This window comes from Herpailurus yagouaroundi, unplaced genomic scaffold (assembly GCF_014898765.1).
Source record: "Herpailurus yagouaroundi ecotype Mexico unplaced genomic scaffold, PumYag 77, whole genome shotgun sequence".
NCBI lineage: Eukaryota > Metazoa > Chordata > Mammalia > Carnivora > Felidae > Herpailurus > Herpailurus yagouaroundi.
In genome coordinates, this window is record NW_024412388.1 from 52,495,248 (window position 1) to 52,521,512 (window position 26,265).

Below are 26,265 nucleotides of genomic sequence, written 5' to 3' on the forward strand. Positions count from 1 at the left end.
CAGGATGCAGTTGATGGGTTGTGATTATGGAGGGGTTGCAGTCCTGAGTATGATCCTAAGGTGTAGGGATGAAGATGTGATCACCAGAAGAGAGGAGCTCCAGCAAATGAGAAGTCAGGATGTTGGAAGATCACTTGTGTCTATGTAAAAATTGCCAGGAATTAAGATGAGTAGGGTTGTAGAGAGTGACAGTAAGGAGTTGAAATGATTGAGTAATGAGGGAAGTGACCTTGTGGTTGGTGGATGGTAACAAAGATGAGGACTAATAGGGATGAAGCCTGATGCATGAGATTCAAAGGTGAGATTGGTCGGGCGGAGAGAGGGAGAACTGGTGTGGAAGAAGTGATAAAGACCAAGGATGCTATCTCCCTCTGGGTCCATTTGTTTGAAGGCTGTGGAAACAACAAAACAGGCACAGTTGAGAGGGCAGAGGGACAGCATTTTCCTCAGCGGGAGGGAGCCAAGGTTTGTTTTGAACAAGGCGATAAAGGGAAAGATTCAAAGAGGTTGAGGATGCAGAGGATTTTGGTACTTGATTATAAATATTAAGTACCTTGAGGTCAAGGGCTGAGTTATATTCCTCTTTGTATTCCTTTCAGAGTAGTGCTTATACGTAATAAGTTTTCCACAAATGCTTATATTCAGTAAATGAGTATTGAATGAATAAATGGGAGTTTTGACCCAGAAAGAGAAATAATGTTTATTGAGCACCTACTATGTGTATATTTTTAACATAAATACATTCTGATTTAAAAAGCATCAAGCAGTGAAACTGAAAGTCCTCTAGTATTTTCTTTTAGTGCAGTAGTTTTCAATTGGTTTGTAACCCCACACTTTACATCTCATATGCTAGTTGATATGGGGGAAAGTCATCCTTCTAAAAAGGAGAATGCTCAAAGCTTCTAAAATAAGGAGACCCAAAACAACTATAACAACAAGTATTGTACACAAGTAATGTACCACAATCGCTAGTAAACGTTAGAAACACAGAAATAATCATGTTAAAAAATTAGGTAATACTTGTAAAAGAGTTCTTTCAACTACTTAACAATACAAGTATTATTATTTCCATTTATACATAAGAAAAAAAAGGCTAAATTAATCATTTGTTCAAAGTCATACAGTAATAAGTGGCAGAGATGGGACTAAGACTCAGGTCCTCTTCTACTTGAACATTGCCACAGTAGAATCCAGAAGGTAATGAGACCAGGGTGGGTGGTAAGGTCACAGAGTTGGGACCCATAATCCTAAACTCTATAATAAAGTTCCTTTTATTGGCATTATGCTTCCTCTTCCTATACTATTGTTCTTTTCCTGTGGCTGCTTCTTACTTTTTTCCCCTCTTTTCTTTTATTCTACCATTATCAGCTTGTTTCCTCTTGTAAGTTTTATCTCTGTTGTTCTTGCTTCAGTGGCAGAAGATGATCTTGTCTGTTACAACTTTAATTTTTAACTTATATTAGTAATATGTATCATGGAGGATCATACAAAAGAAGTTTGAATACCACTATACTGGGAATTGATTTATTTCCCAAGTAGGATGAAACACGAAAAAACTCTATCTCTGAATGTTTGGATCTGTTTATCTGATCCTTTCTTTAAGCTGCTGTTTGTAGGCTAGAAAAAAAATGTTCCATTAATGGAATATTGAAAGAAGCAGTTTTTCAGTTATTATGAGGAGTAGATACCTTCTCTATGTTTAGACTCACTTAGTTTGGATTGATAGGTATTAAAAAAAATGAATCAGTGATCTATATGGAGACCTTACTGGCTGTTTTTTGTTGGTTTGTTTGTTTGTTTAGCTACCCCGAAGATCAGACAGATAAAATGTATTTATATTTTTCACAAGAATTGAAATTCTGTCAGATTAAAATATTTTTTTTTCTTTATCATTTTAGACCAGTCTGCTTAGTGTTAAGTGAAATTCCTTTTATGTCTACCTGGTTTTTACTTGTGTCAACATTTAGGTGAGTCAAACCAATATTCATATAGTATTTTCAGTATACTTCTTATAAACTCATTTAAAGCTTTTTTCAGAGTGATGTGGTTTGAACTGGCAATTCTCTTTTGATGTTTTTTCTGTTTTTCCCTTACAGTATGCTACCTCTTCTACTGAAGGATGAACTCCTAATGCCCTTAGTTGTGACAACGATCGCATTTTTTATAGCTTGTTCAACTTCCTTTTCAATATTTGAAAAGACTTCTGAAGAAGAACTTCAGTTGAAATCCTTTTCCCTTTCTGTTAGGAAATATCTCCCATGTTTTACATTTCTTTCCAGAATTATACAATATTTGGTAAGTTGTTCAGATTTTAAAGAATGGTACTTAGCATGGCACTATTTAAAAAAAAAATGTAATACCTTTTTTCTTTTATAGCTTTTTTGAGATATAACTCACATAAATTCACCCATAAAGTCCACCCATTTAAAGTATGCAATTCACTGGTTTTAAGTATGTACGTACAGTTGTACAACCATGACCATAACCTAATTTTACACTATCTCTATCACCCCAAAAAGGAACCCTGTTCCCATTAGCAGCCATTTTCCATTCCACCCTAATCTCCAGCCTTGGACAGCCAGTAATCTACTTTCTGTACCTATATATTTGCCTATCTGGACATTTCATATAAGTGGAATGTATTATTCTGCTAGGGCCGCCATAGCAAAATACCACAGACCAGGTGGCTGACGCAACAGAAATTTATTTTCTTACAGTTCTAGAGGCTAGAAGTCCAAAATCAAGGTGCCTCATCAAGGTTTCTGGTGAGGTCTCTCTTTCTGGGTTATAGGCAACCTTGCTGTGTCCTCATGTGGCTGCTTCTTTGTTGTGGGTGTGTAGAGACTTTGGTGTTTCTTCCTCTTCTTTTTATTTATTATTTTTTAAAAATTTATTTAAAATGTTTTTTCTCTTCCTCTTCTTATAAGGACACTGGTCCTATCAAATTAGGGTCCCACCCTTATGACCTCATTTAAGCTTCCTAAAGTTTGTGATTCCAAATGTAGTCACATTGGGGTTGGGGCTGCAACATGAATTTTCCCGGGACATAGTTCAGTCCATAACATGGAATCATAAAAAATATAGTCTTTTGTGACTGGCTACTTTCACTTAGCATAACGTTTTTGAGGTTCATCTGTGTTGTAGCATGTATCAGTACTTCATTATTTTTTATTTCCATACTGTATTTCATTTTAATAGATACAGCACATTTTGTTTATTCATCAGTTGATGGGCATTACGTTGATCCCACTTTTTGGCTGTTGTGAATAATGCTGCTGTGAAGGTTTGTGTATAAATTTATCAGCATATTGTTTTCATTTCCCTTGAATGTACCCTTAGGAGTGGTAGTTCTGTGTTTAACATTTTGAGAAACTGTTGGCCAAAGTGCTACGTGATTTTACATTCCCACCAGCAATATATGCCGGTTCTAATTTCTCCATATTCATGATGGTACTTGTTACTGTCTTTTTTATTACAGCTGTCCTGGTGGGAGTGAAGTCTCAGTGAGGTTTTGATTTGTATTTTCCTAGTTACTAATTATGTTGAGCATCTTTTTATTTGCTTATTGGCCATTTGTATATCTTCTTTGAAGAAATGCTTATTCAAATACTTTGCCCATTTTTAATTGTGTTGCCTTTTTATTTTTGAGTTGTAAGAGTTCTTTATACATTCTTGATACAGGTCCCTTACTAGATATGACTTGCAAATATTTTTTTCATAATCTGTAGGTTCCTCCTTCACTTGTTAATGGTATTGTTTCCAGCATGAAAGTTTTTTTGATTTTTATGAAGTCCAGTATGTCTATTTCTTTGTTTTTTGTTGTTGTTATTTTTTATTTATTTATTTTTTTAAAGTAAGCTCTGTTTCCCTCCTGGGGTTTGAACTCACGACCCTGGGTTCAAGCGTTGCATGCTCTACTGACTGAGTCAGCCAGATGCCCTGTGCTTTTGATGTCTTATCTAAGAAACCATTGTGTAAAGGTCATGATTTACCCTTATGTTTTCTCTTGAGAGTTTTATTTTTATCTTGAGGGGGCACCTGGCTAGCTCAGTTGGAGGAGTGTGTAACTATTTTCATTTTTATTATTATTTTTTTTTACAAACACAACTTCAGTTTATTCTTTAGTTCAAAACAAAACAAAACAAAACAAATCACTTGACAGGCTTAGCTCTCTAGGAGATCTTTATATGGCAAAGTACAGGTTTAAAAAAAATCCACAAAAGCCTGAAATTTTATCCTATGGCTATTGCAACTAGGTGTATTTAGAGGACCTTTATTTTGTTTAATAGCAATTATATTGAAGTTCAACACAAAATTCACCTTTTTAAGGTGTATAATTCAGTGTCTTTTAGTATTATGCACAGAGTTGTGTAATCATTATCACTATCTAGTATTAGGACATTTCATCCCTCCAAAAATAAACCCTGTACCCATTAGCAGTTGCTTTCTGCCCCTTCTCCCCAACCCCTGACATACTACTTTTGTGTGTATGGATTTGCCTATTCTGGATATTTCATATAAATGGAATCATATGAAATGTGGTCTTTTGTGACTGGTTCCTTTCACTGGGCATGTTTTCAGGGTTCAACTATGTTGTAGCATGTATCAATACTTCATTACTTTTTATGGCTAAAAAATATTCAGTTATATGGATACACCACAATTTCTTTATCCATTCATCAGTTGATGGATATTTGGGCTCTTTCTACCTTTTGGTTACTATGAATAATAGCTGTGAACATCCATGTATAGGTTTTTGTGTGGTGATATGTCTTCAGATACCTTGAGGATATTCCTAGAAGTAGAATTGCTAGTTGTCCTATGTTCAACATTTTGAGAAGCTGTCAGGCTGTCTTCCAAGGTTTGCATACCATTTTACAATCCCATCAGCAGTGTTATAAGGGTTCCAGTATCTCCACATCCTCACTGACACTTGTTACTGTCTTTTTATTTTAATCACCCTAATGCATTCAAGGTAGTATCTCCTTGTGGTTTTGATTTGCATTTTTCTTTTCTTTTTTTTACATTTACATCCAAATTATTTAGCATATAGTGCAACAGTGATTTCAGGAGTAGATTCCTTAATGCCCCTTACCCATTTAGCCCATCCCCTCTCCCACAACCTCTCCAGTAACCCTCTGTTTGTTCTCCATATTTAAGAGTCTCTTACGCTTTTGTCCCCCTCCCTGTTTTTATATTATTTTTGTTTCCCTTCCCTTATGTTCATCTATTTTGCCTCTTAAAGTCCTCATATGAGTGAAGTCATATGATGTTTGTCTTTCTGTGACTAATTTCGCTTAGCATAATACCCTCCAGTTCCATCCACGTAGTTGCAAATGGCAAGATTTCATTCTTTTTGATTGCCGAGTAATACTCCATTTATATATATACCACATCTTTATCCATTCATCCATCGATGGACATTTGGGCTCTTTCCATACTTTGGCTATTGTTGATAGTGCTGCTATAAACATTGGGGTGTATGTGTCCCTTCGAAACAGCACACCTGTATCCTTTGGATAATTACCTAGTAGTGCAATTGCTGGGTCATAGGGTAGTTCTATTTTTCATTTTTTAAGGAACCTCCATACTGTTTTCCAGAGTGACTACACCAGCTTGCATTCCCAGAGGAGTAACTCTTGATCTCAGGGTCGTGAGTTTGAGCTCCACATTGGGTGTAGAGATTACTTAACAAAAAAATCTTAAAAGAAATGTTTTAATTTTAGGTCACTGATTCTCTTTGAGTTAATTTTCATATACGCTGTGAGGTAGGAGTCCAACTTTATTCAGTTTTTCCAGCACCAATGAATTGTGTTGGTACCTTTGTTGAAAATCAACTGATCCATGGGGCGCCTGGGTGGCTCAGTCAGTTAAGTGGCTGACTTCAGCTCAGGTCATGATCTCGCAGTCTGTGAGTTCAAGCCCCACGTCGGGCTCTGTGCTGACAGCTCAGAGCCTGGAGCCTGCTTCCGATTCTGTGTCTCCCTCTCTCTCTGCCCCTTGCCTGCTTGCTCTCTGTCTCTTTCTCTCAAAAATAATAAACATTTAAAAAGTTTAAAAAATAATTAAAAAAAAAATCAACTGATCCTAAATATAAGGATCCTAAAAATCAGTTGATCCTAAATCAATCCTATTCCACAGATACATGTGTATCATTATTCCAGTACTACACTGTCTTCATTACTATAGCTCTGTAGTTAGTTTTAAAATTCAGAACATGAGCCCTCCAACTTTGTTTTTTCTCATGATTGTTTTAGCTATTTTATGTTCCATATTATTTTTTGCATCAGCTTGTCAATTTCTCCAAAAGCCCAGCTGAGATTTTGATAAGGATTACTTTGATTCTGTATATCAATTTGTGGAATATTGCCATCTTAATAAGATTTAGTCTTCCAAATCCATGAACATAGTATACATTCCCATTAATTTAGAAAATCTGTAATTTTCTTCAACAGTGTACAGGTCTTATGTACTTATGTTAAATTTATTTCTAAGTATTCTTTATGATGTTTTTCTTTTTTTCTTTTTTTTTTTTTTTTCAACGTTTATTTATTTTTGGGACAGAGAGAGACAGAGCATGAACGGGGGAGGGGCAGAGAGAGAGGGAGACACAGAATCGGAAACAGGCTCCAGGCTCTGAGCCATCAGCCCTGAGCCTGACGCGGGGCTCGAACTCACGGACCGCGAGATCGTGACCTGGCTGAAGTCGGACGCTTAACCGACTGCGCCACCCAGGCGCCCCCTTTATGATGTTTTTCTAAATGGAATTGTTTTCTTAATTTTGTTTTTATAATGTTCATTACTACTGTATACAGATACACTTGACTTTAAAAAAAATTTTTTTTAACCTTTATTTATTTTTGAAAGAGAAAAAGTGCAAGCAGGGGGTGGGGGTGGGGGGGCGGGGGTGAGGGGCAGAGAGAGAGGGAGACACAGAATCCAAAGTAGGCTCCAGGCTCTGAGCTGTCAGTATGGAGCCCGACACGGGACTCGAACCCACAAACTGCAAGATTGTGACCTGAGCCAAAATCAAGAGTTGTACACTTTAACCAACTGAGCCACCCAGGCGCCCCTGGTGTTCTGTTTTCTATTTCATTGATTTGGTTCTAATTTTATTCTTTCTCATGCTGCCTTTGGTTTGGTTTACTCTTTATCTAGTTTCTTAAATTTCAAATTTAGGTGATTGATTTAAAAATTTTCTTCCATTTTTATAGAGGCATTCAAACCTGTAAATTCTATGTCATATTAAGCCAGCTTTCCATAAATTTCGACATTTGCTTTTCTGTTGAGTTAAAAATATAGTCCATTTCCATTGTGATTTCTTCTTTGGTTCATGAATTACTTAGAAACTTGTTCAGTTTCCAAATATTTGGGGATTTCCCAGATTTCTTCCTGTTTTTGTATTCTCATTTAATTCCAATGTGTTTATGGAGTGCCTGGGTGGCTCGGTCGGTCAACTGACTTTGGCTCAGGTCATGATCTCACGGTTCGTGAGTTCAAGCCCCGCATTGGGCTCCGTGCTGACAGGTCAGAGCCTAGAGCCTGCTTCGGATTCTGTGTCACCCTGTTTCTTTGCCCCTCCCCTGCTCTCACTCTCTCAAAAATAAGCAAACATTAAAAAATTTTTAAAAATTCCAATGTATTTAGAGAACATACTTGTATTATCTCAGTGTTTTCAAATGTATCAACTGTGTTTTATGTTGTTTTTTCCTGTTTTTGAGGGGTATTTTTGCTAGAAATCGAATTGTCTTTTTCTTTCAGCAATTTGAATGTCATCCATCTTACTGCCTTGTGGCCTCAATGTTTTCTGATGAGAAGTCAGCTGTTAATCTTACTAAGGATAGCTTGTATGCATATTTTTAGATGCTTATTATATGTCCATTTGAATATGAGTCTGGAGTTTAGGGGAGAGAGGTCCAGGCTGGATGAGCTCACAAAAGGTGTGAGTACAGAAGACGACTAAGTACTGAGTCTTAGGATACTACAGTACCTAGAGGTAGGGGACATAAGGAGCCATCAGAGTTGTCTGAGAAGGATTAACTGGTGGAGGATTAACAGTAGGAGAGTATGGTGTTATGGAAGTCAAGTGAAGGAAGTGTGTCAGGGAGATGGGAGTAATGTGCTATTTCACATGCTGTTGAGAGATCAAATAAGGTGATAAGAAATAACCAGTGGAAGTCATTATGGATCTTTGATCAGGGCAGTTTCATTGGAGCAACTGAGGTGAAAGTCTAATTGGTGTGGATTTACTAATGAAATGGGAGGAGAATTGGATGCATTAAGTTATAGGCAACTCCTTTGGGAAACTTTGCTGTAAATAGGAGCAAATGGGGTAATAGCTAGAGTTTGTTTAAAATGGAAGGAATTTTAGCATGTCCCTTAACACTGATTCTTCAACCAGCCCTGTATTTCTTAAGTTTGAAACTTTAAATTTGATTATTTCAATTCAGAAGTTAGAAATTTTCACTTTACACTAAGATTGACTCAGGGGATTTTCCCTTTGGAGGGTATTTGTAGCGTTTATACCTGTCTGAGTCTTTTTTGGTTATTATCCCTAAGCTTGCATCTGGAATGAGCACTGCATACTCTATTCAGGTCGTTAAATCCTGCCATTAAAACATCTTCTAGGGTTCCATTTTTGTACCACCTTCTTCATGAAAGTCACCAGCAATGGTTTCTCACTTCTTAGAAAGCAAGTAAATGTGGAAATATAGAACATTTACTTAAGCAGCTTCTGTGTCAAGAAAACTGCTACACAATTGCAATAAATGCAGTATTTTTACTACTCATTTTGGCCTTTAGTAAAATGTGACCTTGTGATTTTAACTAGTTCATGCATTTCCCTAATTAAATTGAAAACTCTTTGAGGCCAGAAGATTACATTTTCTTTCATATGCCCCACCATGATTTACTACAGCATTAGCTCATTGAATGTTGCATGAACATGAAATATTACTATTTGCCATGGAAGAGTTTTTTATAGATGGGTTCTTAGATTAGCTTAGAACTTTATATTTTATAAGGACTCAGGGCCCTGGAGTGTAGCCTGAATTTAACCCTGACTAGCAGTATTGTCTGTTCCAGGTAACTTTTAAGTACTTGGGTGGTATTAAGTTTATGACAGGAATTCTCAGGCTTTCGCTACACATGGGAATCACTTGGAAGCCTTTAAATCCTGAGGCCTACCCTAGAAACTGATTTAATTGGTCTGAAGTATGGCCTGGTCATAGAGATTTTTAACCCTCCACTGATGATTCTAACATGCAGCCTAGGAGGAAGAAATCCACCATTAGAAGAGCTTGGAGTCCCACCCTTCACCTTCAGTTCTGCTCACTTACAGCTATAAGTAAATATTACCAGTACATTTAATCTTTTATATTATTCAGTAATTTGTTTTTTCCCTCCTTGTAGTTTCTTATCTCAGTCATCACTATGGTACTTCTGACACTGATAACTGTCACACTGGATCCTCCTCAGAAATTACCGGACTTATTTTCTGTGTTGGTTTGTTTTGTATCCTGCTTACATTTCCTGTTCTTCTTAGTCTACTTTAACATTATAATCATGTGGGATTCCAAAAGTGGAAGAAACCAGAAGAAAATCAACTAGGTACATCTGCAAACACGTGAAAATATTAACAGTGCTTAAACGGTTTTTGAACTTTTTGCTGTGTATAAATAAAATTATCATTTTGAGGATCATGGAATTACAGGGAAAAGATGGTGAAAAGTCATTGTTGTCTATACAAAGTAAATCTATATGGGATCCAAGCCCAGTGGAGGCTTTTATTTTCTAACTATTGAGTGGCCAAGACATACTGTAGTTTTATAATATTCAGTTATCCAAGTGGGAAAATAAGAGAAAATGCCCTTAATCCCAGGATTAACTCAGGAAATATACAATTTGTTGTCTTAAAGAAAATCTGCAAATCCAGTGAACTCACTAGGAGAATTTAACCCTTCTTTTTAAAGGAAATTACTAATTTTGGTATTTAAATTTCGTTTTCCTTCCTTGGAATACAAGTAATGTGTATTTCATTCTTTAGAAATCTATCTCAGGGTTTAAATTTGTGACAATCTTTTAAATTACTGTGAGAAGGCAATTTAAACTGCTTGAAGTTTGAACATGCCTCATTACATGGTACAAGTTTGAATTTCTTTTTAACAGGCAGAGAGGTTAAACCATGTTTTTATTTTTTCCAAAATGCCGATTTACTTAAATGCAATTTAACAGTGAATTTTCTTGAATTTAAATCTAAGTGGTCTGAGTGATGTCTTTTTAATTACTCATGATCACTAGTTCTAAACTTCCAGGATCATTCTGTTTAAGTTAAATGGTCTTATGCAGGATTTCATCCTTCTGATCTTTTTATTGTTGTTGTTGTGACATGGTTCAGGATAACCACTTCCATAGCATTGATTCATATCATGTTTCATATTGACTTGGCTCTGTTAATGTATCATTCTATATTAGGAGAAGCTCATCTTTACTGTCATATTCAATTGGTAAAAATGTATCATATCGATGTTATAGTTTCTTATGTAAAGATGTGTTGTCTAGATGTGTTGTCTTTACTCTCTGTGATAAGAATAAAACAATTATTTTCACATCAACGTGTGTTTTTAATGAATATATTTCTTTTATAAGATAGCCATTAAAGTATCTTGACTGGTGATACATTTTAAAACAATGAACACATATACACAAAGAAAATTTGGTTCTAGACATGGACAGCCACAGGCTGATACAAGAAGGTGTGTACTTCTAAGTCTGATAAAGGAAGTAAATACATTTAGACAAAGCAAAAATCAGGAAGTATTTCTTTTTCGAAGCAAATGTGCATAAAGACTCAAAGGGCAGGTCAGCACAGAAAAGCAGCCTTGAATCACTGCCGAATCAGCAGGAACACTGCTGTCCATGGTCACCATCTGTAATCACTGTGCCCAAATGTCAGCATCTTGGCTGGCTGGTGTAGTCCTATTTTTTTATTTTTTATTTTTTGGAATAGCATACATAGGTTTAACACAGGATGTTGATTTAAATCGATGATGAGGAAGTTCTAACTTCTAAATAACTGGAACAGAGAAACATTTGAAAAAGTGTGTAAATATTAATAAAATAGAATATGTACATATTCAAAGGATGTTATGGGCAAATTCTTTATACATTTTCCAGATTTAACCTAATCATATTGAGTTAACATTGTAGCTTTTATGGAGACTTGTAGCAATTATAAGTCAAGTATGTCTTAACTATCTGTTAGAAACCAATTTAAGAAGAGTCCACTCTGAACTTGGATTAGGTTCCAAAATACCAAAAATGGGGGCACCTGGATGGCTCGGTTGGTTAAGCGTCTGACTTCTAATGGTCATGGGTTCAAGCCCTGTGTTGGGCTCTGTGCTGACAGCTCAGAGCCTGGAGCCTGCCTGCTTCAGATTCTGTGTCTTCCTCTCTCTGTGCCACTCCCCTGCTTTGTTTTCTCTCTCTCAAAAATAAACATTAAAAAATTAAAAAACAAAAACAAAATACCAAAATTGTCCAGTGATGAATTAAAAACACAGAAATAGGCAATTCTAAAGTATTTCAGTGACAGGATTACTGGGATATCTAAATATAAAGATATTTAGGTAATGCAAAAATATTAAAGATTTCTCACTTCACTAATCTACCTGTCAAAAAAAATGAACCCTTCTAAGTTATTTTCAAGTTCAGTTTAGAGGGAAGGGCCCTTTCTGAGAAATGCAGTTTTCTCTGTTGCCAATAAACTTAGGTTTGCTTCTTAAAATGAAGAGAACAGGGTGTATGTTCATGTATCAAATATGAAGCATACAGAAGCCATTTTCCTTTGAGGCCTTAAGGAGGGGAGAAAAATCCCAGATGTAGCATTCTGTCCAAATGATAAACCACAACTAAGTGAGTGAAACATTTACAAAAGTCAGGGCAGCCAAAGGAGCCTCTCTGTTCAATAGAAAGAGTAAAAGATGGATAGGATGTAACTAAATAAAGGCTGGAGTAACACAGGGGTTTCAAGTCTCAATTGGTCTCTCTTCTGTTATGTTCATTGGAAGATCAGGGCCAAGTGTATCCCCCGCCTTCCTCCATGCCGCACCCCCTCCCCCCCATATAAACATTAGTTTTGTGTGTGGATCTTTCTGCTTTGTCCTTCATGTGGCCTCCAAGGGTGATAAAGCGAGAGTCATCTGATCTACAATGAAGAGGACTGGGAAATGATTCTTAGCAGACCCAGCTGTTCTGAAAGGCAAAAGCTTAGTATATCAAGAGGTCAAACATACAGTAACTGATTTAATAGCATTAAGTACATACCTACATAACTTGCATTACATATGAAACCAAACTACTTCTTAACCCTTTAATTCCTGACTAATGTAAGTTTCTTTATATGCTTTGGCTTTACATCCTAAGGTTAGTTTTCAGTGCTAGAACACAAAAAGAATTATTCTTTTTGGTATATTTTCAGTAATATCCTATTACAAGGACTGTATCACAAAGTGTTCTTAATATTTAGCAGATTATCTTAAAAGTCTTATTTAAATAGTACCAATAAAGTCATTAGTGAAGGCAATTAGGTTTAATAGTTAATTGGGTTACTATTTAGTATCTATGTCATTTAATAGTTCTTAAAACCCATTTTCATTTTAAGAAGTAAATCTGAAATTTCTCTAAATGGGAAATTAGTTATTTTCAAACAAGTTAAATTTTGTTTCAGATTTTCATACAGTATTTTTATTTCATGATACAGTAGTATCTTCCACAAATTTTATCAAGACTTAGGGCAAGTACCAAGGGAATAGCATTTTTTCCCCTGCAGAAGTGGTCAAAGAAAAATACAGAAGTTTTAAAAAACCGTGTTATCAAGTTATAACACATCCTGTGATACCCTCTTCCCCTTGTTTCGTGAGAGTACAGATGATTATAATACAAAATAACACCACAGAAAAATAGAAATTTAAAATAATGTTTCAAAATCATTTGGAAGGAATCAAAATGATTCCTGACCCATAAGAAAGGTCCTTTCAATTCAGTACAGTGTGTAGTTCAGTTTAAGAACAACTTCATATTTTAAAATGTACTGAAAAATGCATTCCACTATTCTATAAAAGGGATAAAAATTTTTAAACATTGAAATAGTTTTTCTGCACAAACATAGGAATAACTAGAATATAATAAAGACTCGTCCCCGAGACAGTGGCTATACAATAAACTTCTTGAAAATTCTGTAAGTGTAAAAAATCTAATTAATACACATCTGGGGCTTTAAATGGGAAAGTGGTACCTAATTCCACTCACCATTAGATTTAATCTGAGCTTTAAAACATACAGTTTTACCAAAGGTGCCATTTTCATAAATGTTCTAAGTCTATCCACAAATGCTAAAAGTATACAGAAGTGTATGTGATACAGAATTGAAGTCAAGATCTTGTTCTACATGTTGGCTTACATTAAAGGGTCAAGAAGAAATGTATTATTTACATTGAGATTATCTACTGCTGTGTGTAGAAAGTTTAAATTAGCTGCAAGAAATTTTATCTAGACACACACCTGCCTAGTGCTATGATCTGGTATTTACTGGGCAGATTAATTACAAACATTTCTTCTGTTCCTTTAAATATGATCAGGCAGATGCAGAAGAAGTTGGTGTCCATAGTAAGTGCATTTCTTCTAAATGTCTGCAGGATATAAAAGATGATTGTTAAATCAAGAATTAGTTTCCAAATTAACATGCATCTCATACACTACTTAAGACACGATTTAAACACCCATTTACCATGTAATTTGGTACCTAGTTTAGATATTGGCAATCTCTCATTTGCTTATTTTTGAATCTTCTAAGCAACATTCACCTTCACAAATAATTGTCAGTATGATTACTCAGACATCACACTCTTCACTTTATGTGAAGATTTATCTGAGATACTTCTGAGAGATTTCTGAAACTCCTACATGATCTACTTGCTGAAAACACCAAAATCTACATGCCTTTTGTCTGTAAGCCTTAAGGGCCTTTCAGCAGGTGTTTCCTCCAACAGCTGCCCCCCAAAAAAAGAGACTGTATTTACTGACATTCCTATTCAGCGAGTGTCCCTCTGGGGACTCCTAGTGGTGGCAGAAGTTCTTGTCATTTGGCTTAGGACCTTTGTGTGAGAGGACGTCTTTGACAAGAGCAGCTATTGGCAAGTGATGACACATTTCCCATAGGGCATGTGGACCTTTGATTCCTGAAATACCCCATTCATGCTTACACCGGCAGCCATGAAGAAGTAATGCATGGTAGTCCCCTATATTTCCCTATTCATGGGAGTCCACATATATTCTTGTCCTAGAAGAAGGTAGGGTGCCAACTTAAAAACCAACTCTTGCCAACTTGAGTCTGGTCTGAATTCCTATAGAAGATTTTAAGCACTCTAGTATTAACTTAATATCCCTGTAGGTTATTGATACATAGTTATCAGAACTAATGACAATACCATTCAGGAAAGGAAGACTATCATTAAATAGTTACTATGGGGGAGGTGCTAGTTAAGCTTATTCTGTACAATCTCATAAGGTAAATATTATCAGTCCCATTTTATAATTAAGATTTAGGGAAACCAAGTGCCTTACTTAAGGCCACAGAGCTAAGTAGGTAGCAGAGCTGGTGCGGGACGTGTAATCCAAATCCTGTCCTCTGTTATAATGCCAGACCATGCAGAGAAGTTTCATCGATTGATCATGACTGCTAGAAGGGAGCATAGCATGTGTATTATCTCTACACTGCCATACTGGCTCTGGAGATGAATTATCTCAGAACACAAACAAAATACAAGTTAGACATAGTGATGCAGTTCATGAGCAGTATTTTGACAGAATTCATCCTTCGTATAACAACTATATTCTCTCTGAAATATATTTTGGATTGTTACTTCCCTAAACAATAATCTTCACTGGTCCACTTCTGCCTAAGGAATAAAGTCTGAACTTATTAAGCCTAGTGATCAGAACTGTCAATGATGTGGTTGAGCCTACTGTTCAATCGTTCTGCTTTTCTGCCTTTTTGTTCATGTTGTTCTCTCTGCCTCGTATGTTTATACAGCCCATCAAAATTACCCATTTTTCAAATTCAAGCTTCTTAGTAAAGTACAAAGTTTCCATTACTAGGGTCTGGAAGGTCCTCTGTCAGACATAATGTAGAGTGAAATAACTAGATTTGATTTTCAAAGAATGAACTCTTAAATAACGACCTAATCACTCCATCCTGAGGTGATCTATGTCTGTTGTGTATTTCTATACTATTGCTTATTCTTCATTTGGTTCTTAGTTTATACTCCTTGGTCTGAAGAGGAAGGAACTGTCAATTATTCTGCTCTCTATACTCCATGGAGGAGTGACAAACTTGACTGGCCAAAGTCCAGAACATTGGTCTACATTTTGCCAGTAATATTATATGTCACTCTTTTTACACAACACTCTTTCCCATTACTGAGTTTCCCTTTCACTGTCTACTCTCAAGTCCAATGCATCTTTGGGCTTCCTAATTTCATGTTGTAAAGAGACCAGCCCATTTTATCTATCTCATCTGCAATCAAGCATAGGCAGGTCTATTTCAAAGTTCCGGCTTTCTCCTCAGGTTCAAGGTTTAGATTCACAGGGTTCAAGATTTAGACTCAGTGTGGGAGACAGGAGGTTCCATTTCTGCCTTAGGCACAATCTATATTAGTTACCCCAAGTTTCTGCCAGAGGATCTGCCATGTTGGAGGTTATCAATTCCTCCAACTAATTAAGTTGATACTTGGATCCTCATTGGACTCCTAGTCCCTTTTTGTACTTGCTATTGGTCAGAATCCTGGAAAGAAGAGGGGAGAGAGGTCTGAATTTGTACTGCTTATTATAGTTTGCCTTATATTATTATCATTTTATGTGTATAATATTAATCTTGTATCTTTAGCTTGACTACTAGGTTTTAAAAGGTTGGCATTATGCAAGTGCTTTGTTTATACTAAGCCATATACTTTTGTTCACCAAATGATGTATCCAATTTTTTCTAGATGAAGTATCCCAATATCTCCTGCAGTATCACCTATTACTATTTAACCCACACCATGCTTCCACCATCCCTTTGCTGGTCTTTGTACGCCTGTGACCCATAGGTTGCTGCCTCTCTTACTGACAGTATCTCTTATTCTAACATGATTTTATAAAGGCTTTGTTTGTTAAAGGCTATGGGAGTGAATCCGTATGGGTTATTTCCCCCAGTAAATAATAGAGGTCAGGAGGAATAATCACTGAAGTGTGAAAGGGCAGGAGCTGATGTGCAGACAGGGAAGCTGGCCACAACGGTATCAGGAGTACTGTGACTGTCAGAGGTTTCTAGGGCACAGGCCAAAATGAGAGAACATGGAAGAGAGACCTGAGGAAGCCTAATGTAAGGTGAGTTATAAGAAGGTTTTGAAATACGGGTAAGTTTTTGACAATGACGGGAAAAACGTATGTCAAGCAAAGGAGACAGGAACAAAGATAAGGGAATGAGAAAGATTCTCTCTGAGGAATGTGCCTGAAGAATGGTACATAATCTGGACTGAGGCACAAGGACAAGGAAAGCTGTGGTCACATGAGGGAGAGTTCTGAATGTCAGTATAAATTTGATTTTACTGTGAATGTGGTAGAGTGATACCTTCTTAAGCATAATTTGTCCAGTAGCAGAACAGGCTGTAGGGGAAAGGGAGCAAGGGGCAGAGAGGCAGGTTACCATAGGGAGGATAATATGGATGAGAGGTAATGAAGGAATAAACTAGTGCAGGGGTCATGGAAAGGAGAGGTAAACATTTTCGGAAGTGATCTAACCTGGCAGCAGTTGGGTATGGGGCCACAAAAAGGGACAGAAATTTGAGGTTTTGAGTCTTATCACTGGATGAGTGTAATCCCTAGAAAAAACAGAAATGAGGAAGAATTTGGGGGGGGGGAAATAATAAAAATCAGCGCATTTGGGGGACAATATATGGCAACTGAGCTTGTGGGTTTACAGCTCAGGAGAAGGTCACAAATTGATTTGGAAACCATAAACAGTACTACACTAAGGTGGAACTAAAGCCAAGGAATGGGTGAGATCACGAAGAAACTGCCCAAAACACAGTCAAAAGAACCCAGGGAAATGCCTCAAAGGTGAAGTCCAGTTTCATTTCTTTGTCTTTTCCCTCCACTGCTTCCCACTGAAAAGGAAGTTGAGTGGTAGGTCAACTTTCATTCTTTCAAGTCTTTTGAAAGTACTCCTCAAGTTAAAGACTCAGAAGAACATGCCTGATGTGTGATGATCTTGGGGCACCTGGGTGGCTCAGCCAGTTAAGTGTCTGACTCTTGATTTTGGCTCAGGTCGTGATTTCATGGTTGGTGGGATTGAGCCCCATGTCGGGCTCTATACTGATAGCATGGAGCTTGCTTGGGATTCATTTTCTCTCTCTCTCTCTCTCTCTCTCCCTCCCTCCCTTCCTCTCCCTTTCCTTCTTTGTCTCTCTCTCTCTCCCCTTCTCTCTCCCTCTCTCGCTGCCCTTCCCCTGCTCCCACTCTCTCAAAACAAACATTAAAAAAAGAAAAACATGTGATGATCTTTACTAGAATCCAGCAACACAAAGCTATTCCCAGCACGCCTTAGTTACCTGAAGTTCATGGATGAGACTGTCATATACTAAATGCATATGTTCTCTGCCAGATGTATGACTGTCTTCTAATAGTTTCTGTTGGATTTCCATGGACCAGAAATTGTATAAAATGTTTAGTCCTATAAGTATGTGTGTATATGTATATATATTATATCCTTCCTGTTTAATGGGATCTAAAACCTCTGACCAATAGAGAAACCTGAAAATCACACATCACTATTGTGAGTGAGCAAAGCACCGTCTCTAGCACCAGACTACTCAGGTTAATATCCTGGCTTTGCCTCTTAGGTAATTCTGGGACAAGGTATTTACATTTTTTTAAATGTTGATTTATTTTTGAGAGAGAGAGATAGAGCGTGAGCAGGGGAGGGGCAGAGAGAGAGGGAGACACAATCTGAAGCAGGCTCTAGGCTCTGAGCTGTCAGCACAGAACCTGACATGCGGCTTGAACTCACAAACTGCGAGATCATGACCTGACGTGAAGTCGGACACTTAACCAAATGAGCCACCCAGGTGCCCCAGGACAACGTCTTTGTGCCTCTGTTTCCTCACCTATAAAATAAAGATAATAACTATATATCATGTAAGTTGTTGAAAAGGTTAAATGGAATATATATAAAGTCTGGCACATTGACAGTGCTCAATAAATGTTAGCTATTATTATAAACTATTATTTGTAGTGTACAACAGAATAAACATTCTAATGAATGAAAGTGACACAATTTTGTGTATAAGATGCTTTGCAAATATTTTTAAAACAGCTAGTTTGTTAGGAAGCTAATACTAATAATTTTAAATACCATTTCCAAAGAAATGGATTGTCAGTATAGAATTCATTTTGCATTAACTTTTTTCCTAAGAGATAGCAGGCAACATCTGGTTAGCTTCTAAGAATCTTAATTAATATTGATGCCACTAAGTCTGAGATAGGCTAGCTCTTCATGCGAGCTTTCAGTTATAGGTACATTAGACACTAATATCACATTATGACTCATACTGCTTCTAGCTAATATGTTATAATAAGCTAGTTATAAATCTATCATTATTACTTACATTGCTGAATCCATAGGGAACTGTTGTGAAGGAAAGATACAACTAATTAATATATAATTATTTACTTAATTTAGCACATTTCCAAATTCAAAGACTTGTTATATCTTGTTCAGTCACATGTGTCCTACAGAAACTATAACCCACCTGTCAGTATCTAATTAGTTATTTATACTAAAGGTGCTAAATTAAGAGCCCCCTTTACACTCACCTAAAAATATGTGCTAGCTGATCAGCCTAGCTGATGGTGTTCTTTTCAATCAGCCTCTAACTCATACATTTTGTCAGACTGTCCTCTTATTTATAAAATTAGATTATAATTTCAACAACAGCTCCAAAGTTCATGTTCCTATTTTCTTTATAGACAGTACCAAATTTGATAATGTAAATAAAATGTTTCCACATGAACAAAACAATGAAATTTAACAAGGCTAACCTTAATTAGAAAGGTGAAACCCTGGGGTGCCTGGGTGGCTCTGTTGGTTAGGCATCTGACTTCAGCTCAGGTCATGATCTCACAGTTTGTGAGTTTGAGTCCCCTGTCAGGCTCTCTGCCGTCAGTGCAGAGCCGGCTTCAGATCCTCTGTTTCCCACTTTCTGTGCCCCTCCCCTGCTCATGCTCTCTCTCTCTCTCAAAATTGAATAAACATTAAAAAAAAAAAAAAAGAAAAGAAAGGTGAGATCCTACCTCAGTTTAAAATGCCTTTAAGGAATTCATAGCTGTCAAGATGATATAATTCTGTAAGAAAGAAAAGTGTTTTTTTCAAAAAACAGCTTAAAGTAAGTTGTCACAGTATATGATGCAGAATAAATGCTGAATAGAATGAAATTAAAGAGCCTAAACATAAAGTTTTATTTTACATTATAAATAGCTTTGGTGCTACAAATTCTCATTTCAACATCTTACTGATTTGCCTAATTCTGAAACATACATTTTAGAATTTAGGATAGAAAGTGCTGAGTGGGAGAGAGCCAAAGCATAAGAGACTCTTAAAAACTGAGAACAAACTGAGGGTTGATGGGGGGTGGGTGATGGGTATTGAGGAGGGCACCTTTTGGGATGAGCACTGGGTGTTGCATGGAAACCAATTTGACCATAAATTTCATATATTGAAAAAAAAAAAGAAAGTGCCAAAAAACTTATTACTATTATAATACATGCTTATCCTTTATTATACATACTTATCTTCTGTGACAGATTCTATAATCCTGAGGGCAGGACCAGGTCTGTCTGGTTCCTTAGTATATCACCAATGCTAGAACAGTGCCTGGCTCATAAGAGGCATTCAAAAAGTATTAAATGGATGAGGCACGTAAGGAGATAGCAATTTCTAAGTATTTGAAAATATTTACATTCTTTTAAGAAATCCTTAGAATTGCATTTGTTTTTATTCATTCATTGAACATGCACTGTGGATCTTCTATCCAGGTTCTATACGAGGTTCTGAGGCTACAATATAGAGATATGACTTTTGTTTGTTTGCCAAGGAGGAGCCCGGAAGGAGCCCTGTAACCAGACGATTACAATATACTGCGACACTACAACGTTATACATTTATAAACATTCAGACAAGTGTTGTAGATGCCTAGAAGAGGAAGCAATTTCATTTTACCTAGGTGAGCTGGGGAGAGTCACAGAGGATGTGACATCTGAGGCTGACCTTAAAGAATGAGCAGGAGTTCGCTAGACAGAGAAGGAAGAAAGAGCAATCTAGGCAGAGAAAGGAGCAGGAGAGGCCTGGAGTTCTGAGAGATTCCAGAGGGCTGAAGCATAAGGTGTGAACAGTATGAATTAAAATGACTTCTTTCCTCCTATATGAGGTCTGAGCTAGACGAAAAATCACCTAATACTTACTTTTCACAGAAATCTTGCTTTAACTACTTAATTAGCTATATAACACTATAAATATCTGCTTTATTATTCTCCATATGTGTTTAAAATACATAAACCACTTAGAGAATTTATCTAACTCTTTTTTGAGGAGCTTTCCTGACTACTCTAAGAGTTAAAATGGGGGAAAAAATGTTCACCTGTCAGGTGACATAAAACCAATTTCTACTAAATGTGCCAGAATAATTTTTCTCCACCTCAAAAACGGTTAGTCTTCAGTCTGTTCATTACTGTCTTTTTATAGTATTTTTATTTAATAAAACCTATTAAGACTACCATACAAATCTCTTTACTTATGCTTTTATCTTTTAACTGATCAATTTTTATATTGCTGACATCCCTTCTTCACCATTTGCTCATTTAAAAATTCATAGTATGTGAGATATGTCTCTGGAGAAAATGTCTATAAAATTTGTTACAGCTGGCAAATGTGTATGAGTCAGTGATAGCACATGACTAAATGCTTCACAGAAAATAAAATTTGTTTCTGTAGTAAGCAGAACTGTTTAAATGTTATTTATTTTTATGTTTCAAAGAAAATATATTGTGAAGTGCTGCATTGATTTAATACGCAACAATGTCTGTGTACATGCTGTAGAAGGAAAATTTATGAAACCTTTGCACAACTCCTTTAATTGAATTTTCCAAATCTCTCACCACACACAAATAATCAATATCTTCTGCAGAGAAAACCAGTCAGAATTATTACTGTCTTTCGTTTCAATTTTGTTGTCATCAGCACATACGGAGCACCTGGATATTCGTAACGTCTGATACCAAGTTATTTACACCTCTTAAACACATAATTGCTATTAAGTGAGTTCAAATCTATGGTTTAATTTTTTTTTACAGATTATTTAAAATATAAAAATGATCATACTTCTAAAGAAGTATACAAAAATTTAAATCATGGAAAAAATTATTTAAAAGGCTTTGAAAAGTAATAAATCAGTTTGTTTTTCCTTAAATCCTAGACAAATCTCAAGTAAGCAGTCAAAATGTATCCCCAAAACAGTGATGAACAGTGTAAAATAAGAGCATTAACATTATTAATAGGAAAACTATGAACCACGTACAACATACATGAAAATTGAATCCTGATACAGAGCTGAAGACTACAGTTGTACATTAATGTATATCTGTGTCACCAAAACTAATACCTCCATTTTTTATCTCCAGATAAACCAAGAACGTTAAGACATAGGAAGGAATTTTTGTTGTTTCTTCTAAAGCTCATCATGTCTAAACTTCAGACTCCAGTGCTTTTAAAACTGAAGTATTTGTCTGAACAAAGATATTGTTTAATGTTAAGGTATGAAAAGCTAAAAGGGTAGTAGTCTTCTAGGGAGTGAAATCACTTGGCCGACATGATAAATGCTTTTTCAAGACTGAGTGGAGGAAAGAACAACATAATTTTAAGTTAAAAAATACTTCAGTGGATGGTTAGAATGAAAAGGCAGTATCAAACTACTTTATAGTCTTAGAACAGAAAGAGTTTAAAATTTGTCCTCTAGTCCAAGAATCTGAAAACTTTAAAATCCTATAACCCAGATGAATTTTACAATGTAAGACAGTAAGTTAGCTAAAGAAAACAGAAACATAGTTTGTGCTTTTCTTTTGAAGGCCACAGCTAGAAATTCTGAAATATTTTGTATTACAAACAGCTGAGACAATCAACTTTTTTGAACAATGTAAAGTTCAGATGGTTACATTTCATTTCAAATATGCATACTGCAACCTACACAATTATTCTCAAAACAGATAAAATATGTTTTGGACTAAAGCTAAGTGTCTAGATTTCATATCTTGGCAATGGCTCTACAATTTGCTTACATTCTTTTCAAAAACATTTTGTTTACTGAAAGTACTGGTCATAGACAAACAATGATGGTATTTTCTAATATCTGCAGAAAAAATGAAAATACTAAGTACTATATAATGCCATCTATTGACTTGGGAATATCTGTATTAAGTTGTTTTAAGTAGAGGTTGATTATATAAAGTAAATAAATTTCATGCCTTACCATGTGATGATAATGTGACATTCCATCTGTATCAACTCACTGAATGGTCATGTTTTAAATCTTCAGCATAACAAATTAAGAATAATTATGAAAATTCACATCCAAATCTGACAGAAAAAGGACCTTTCATCTCATTATTTTTCTAAGAGTCATAAAGCCAATATTATTTAGGAAAGTGAGGTTAGGCTTACTTCCTAAGTAACTGAAAAAAGAAAGAAAGCTTTCCTTTGTTTAAGAAAATGGTACTTAGCAAGAGAGATCCTCTTTTATTCATATACTCTATCAAAGCATTCCCTGATTTGCAACGTCCAGTTCTTTTCAAAACTATGAAAATCTCAGTGTACCTTTTAATGTTATTGTGTATGTTTTAATTTTCCCTGAATGTTACATAAAGCCTTAAGAATGTGTGTCAGATGTCTATTTATTTAAATCACTAAGCATGTTATTTTTACAATCATACTGCTCTGCCTGTCATAAAGACTGCAACGGATGCCAAACAAGCTATTTTTCCTGCCATGGAAAAATAAATAGAACTAAAGGACCAAGCTGAAGGGGCAACAATAGCATAAATGCTGGAATTTTCCTGATTTTGTCTATTTTAACTATCCTAGGAAAATTTTATGAGAATCTGAAGGACATTCTTTTGATAGTAAAACAAGTAATTTTTTTCTTAAAAAAAATTTTTTTTTCAATGTTCATTTATTTTTGAGAAACAGAGAGAGACAGAGAGTAAGTGGGGGAGGGGCAGAGAGAGGGGAAGACAGAATCCGAAGCAGGTTCCAGGCTCCGAGCTGTCAGTACAGAGCCTGATGCAGGGCTCGAACCCATGAAATGTGAGATCATGACCTGAGCCAAAGTCAGACGCTTAACCAACTGAGCCACCCAGACGCCCGTGTTCTTATTTTCATTCAGTACCTAATAAAACAAATCCCATACATATTATGGGAGTTGTTTTTATATTATATAATTTCTAATATTATGAATATTCCCAAAACATTTTAAAATTTAAACAATTCTAGATAATAGCATAGTAAAAGAAAGGAGTACATTAGAAATTTCTATAAAAAGCTGAAGGCTTGATCCCTAAATAAGGAATGTATATACAAAGCAAATTAGTTTCACATGCCAAAGCACTAGCAAAGTCCTTGTAAAATGAATGTGTAAATAAAAGGGGTTAAAAATTAACTCAGCAAAAAAGTTATACACATATATACGTATATATATACATATATACGTATATATGTATATATATATGTATATATGTATATATATATGTATATATGTATATATACATATGTATGTATGTATATACATATGTATATATACATATGTATATATGTATATATATATATGTATATATATATGTATATATGTATATATATATGCATGTGTTGGTATCATCTTTAATCAAAAACAAAATAAAACCACCAAAATAAAAAAATATATATATTACGAACCAGAGAGAGAAAGAAAAACACTCAGTAAAAATACTCAAACTCATATTATAAAAAAAGTAACCTTCAAAAGATTTTTCAGACAATACTTTTAAAAAATTAGTTAAAAGGCTAACAAAGATTTGAATAAACTCAGGAAATATTAAGAGCTAAAGCAGCTCTTGCCAAGAAACAGAAACAGAAGATGACATATATTGTGATATATATAGATATAAAATATATATCTATATACATAGCTACTACATATTTTATGTATCTAAATTCAGTTTTCATTTACACCACAACAAATATTCAATTCTTATTAGAAATTTTAAAACATGATGTAGTCACAGGACCTCCTTTATACATGAACAAACACTTGGCCCTTAGGGAAGGCCTGGTAAAGGGCAAGTCAGTTTTAATGCCTAAAATACTAGAAAATAGTTTTTTTTTTTTATTTAAAAAAAAAAATTTTTTTTTTCAACGTTTATTTATTTTTGGGACAGAGAGAGACAGAGCATGAACGGGGGAGGGGCAGAGAGAAAGGGAGGCACAGAATCAGAAACAGGCTCCAGGCTCTGAGCCATCAGCCCAGAGCCCGACGCGGGGCTCGAACTCACAGACCGCGAGATCGTGACCTGGCTGAAGTCGGACGCTTAACCGACTGCGCCACCCAGGCGCCCCTAGAAAATAGTTTTAAGGCTGGTCATGTATATACACAAAGAATTGGTATATACTAGATAACTGAAAGGAGACAACTTTTTACCACATGTCTTAATAAATGTCTTAATAAATGTTCAGGGAGGGAAAAATACTTTTGGAAAAAATTTTTCCCATTATTAAAATGATGATTCATTTATTTATTCTACAACTTTCCCTTCCTCATTTCTCAAAACTTGGTGAAAGCCAACTATGTAAAGCCTAATTCTAGTCAATTCTAGAAAATTACAGATTAAAAAAAAAATATTCATACCACTGGCACAGAATATAAAGAAGAGAGATTTCCTCTAGATGGGAAATAATAATCATTACAATTTCCCATTATGATCCTCTAAAATCTCTCATGTTAAAGGAGACTAAAACCACTGAAATCCAGTTACACATTATAATCAAGTTTCACAGTATAGGAGGGAAGAGACCTCAAGTCTTTTCTAAGAGCTGCTTTCATGTTCTTAAATTCTTGCGATCACGGCGGAAGTTAGCTGCTCAACTGAAAGGCTCAGGAAGCCTGCTCAGCTCTCTTCCCACATGAGTTCTGGAGGAGTACTGCCAGGGCTCTTGCCCTGTATTAATTACCCAGGTGGCCTCGGAAGTAAGCAGCAGGGAATCCCAACACTTCCCGCGGCAGTCTCACCACAGACTTGTTAAAGATCCTAAATAATCCTAAATATAGTCTCATATACTAGATTGGCTGAAGTAGTTTCAGTTATGCCTCATATGTTTGCAGGGATTGCAAAATGGCATTGATGTCAGTAATATTAAAATGATCCTTCTTAAGTTGGTCTAAAGGTTTTAATATTTTATAGTCCACGATCGTTTTGCTTACTGAGGTATGGATATGCATGTGTTATGGGAAAACCTACTAATTTCGTTTCCCATACTGTGAAATGATCAGAGGCATATGGGTTCACAGTAGATCAAACATCATTAATGCTCTGAAAGTTTTCAGAACACTGGTTACCGAGTAACTTTTTATGCAATGTATAATCCTAATTCAACACCAAAAATTGTTATATATTAATGCATTGTTGCCCCTATTTGTCTGTATTCTCAAGAACTTTTAATAAAACGACCAATTTAAATCTTAAACTGAAAATTGTATTTCAAAAGATATTTTAAAAGTTTAATCATTGGGCGCCTGGGTGGCTCAGTCGGTTAAGCGGCCGACTTCGGCTCAGGTCATGATCTGGCGGTCAGTGAGTTCAAGCCCCGCATCGGGCTCTGTGCTGACAGCTCAGAGCCTCGAGCCTGTTTCAGATTCTGTGTGTCTCTCTCTCTGACCCTCCCCCGTTCATGCTCTGTCTCTCTCTGTCTCAAAAATAAATAAACGTTAAAAAAAAAAAAAAGTTTAATCATCAGGGAAGTTATCATAGTCTGCCAAATCCAGTATAAGGTTTTTCAAATGGGATTCATGATTTTTTAGAAGATCACACTAAAAAAGGGCTCATGATGATTGGTTTTAAATGGTGAAATGAGATGAAAGGATCTTTTTTTTT

At 35.8% G+C, this 26,265-nt stretch overlaps 2 protein-coding genes across 15 annotated transcripts in view; one reads left to right on the forward strand and one right to left on the reverse strand.

Annotated features, from left to right (window-relative positions):
* The window catches only part of ALG6 (ALG6 alpha-1,3-glucosyltransferase), a 67,400-nt gene extending 56,793 nt beyond the window's left edge, over nt 1-10,607 (forward strand). For all 5 annotated transcript variants that reach the window (XM_040470476.1, XM_040470473.1, XM_040470474.1 and 2 more), the window contains 3 exons: nt 1,899-1,967; nt 2,097-2,295; nt 9,412-10,607. In XM_040470476.1, the coding sequence (XP_040326410.1) occupies nt 1,899-1,967; nt 2,097-2,295; nt 9,412-9,609 (466 nt within the window). In that variant the 3' untranslated portion in view covers nt 9,610-10,607. The remainder of the gene's footprint in view (nt 1-1,898; nt 1,968-2,096; nt 2,296-9,411) is intronic.
* Nucleotides 10,608-10,617: 10 nt separating this feature from the next.
* Nucleotides 10,618-26,265, reverse strand: part of ITGB3BP (integrin subunit beta 3 binding protein) — a 73,519-nt gene continuing 57,871 nt past the window's right edge. For 4 of the 10 annotated variants that reach the window (XM_040470481.1, XM_040470483.1, XM_040470478.1 and 1 more), the window contains 3 exons: nt 19,390-19,440; nt 18,705-18,724; nt 12,290-13,688 (listed from right to left, as the gene is read on the reverse strand). In XM_040470481.1, coding sequence (XP_040326415.1) covers nt 19,391-19,440 — 50 coding nt within the window. In that variant the 3' untranslated portion in view covers nt 12,290-13,688; nt 18,705-18,724; nt 19,390. Of the gene's footprint in view, nt 11,075-12,289; nt 13,689-14,622; nt 14,738-16,839; nt 16,920-18,704; nt 18,725-19,389; nt 19,441-26,265 lie in introns of those variants that run through there. The other 6 variants (XR_005788616.1, XR_005788619.1, XR_005788618.1 and 3 more) reach the window with 6 other exon arrangements.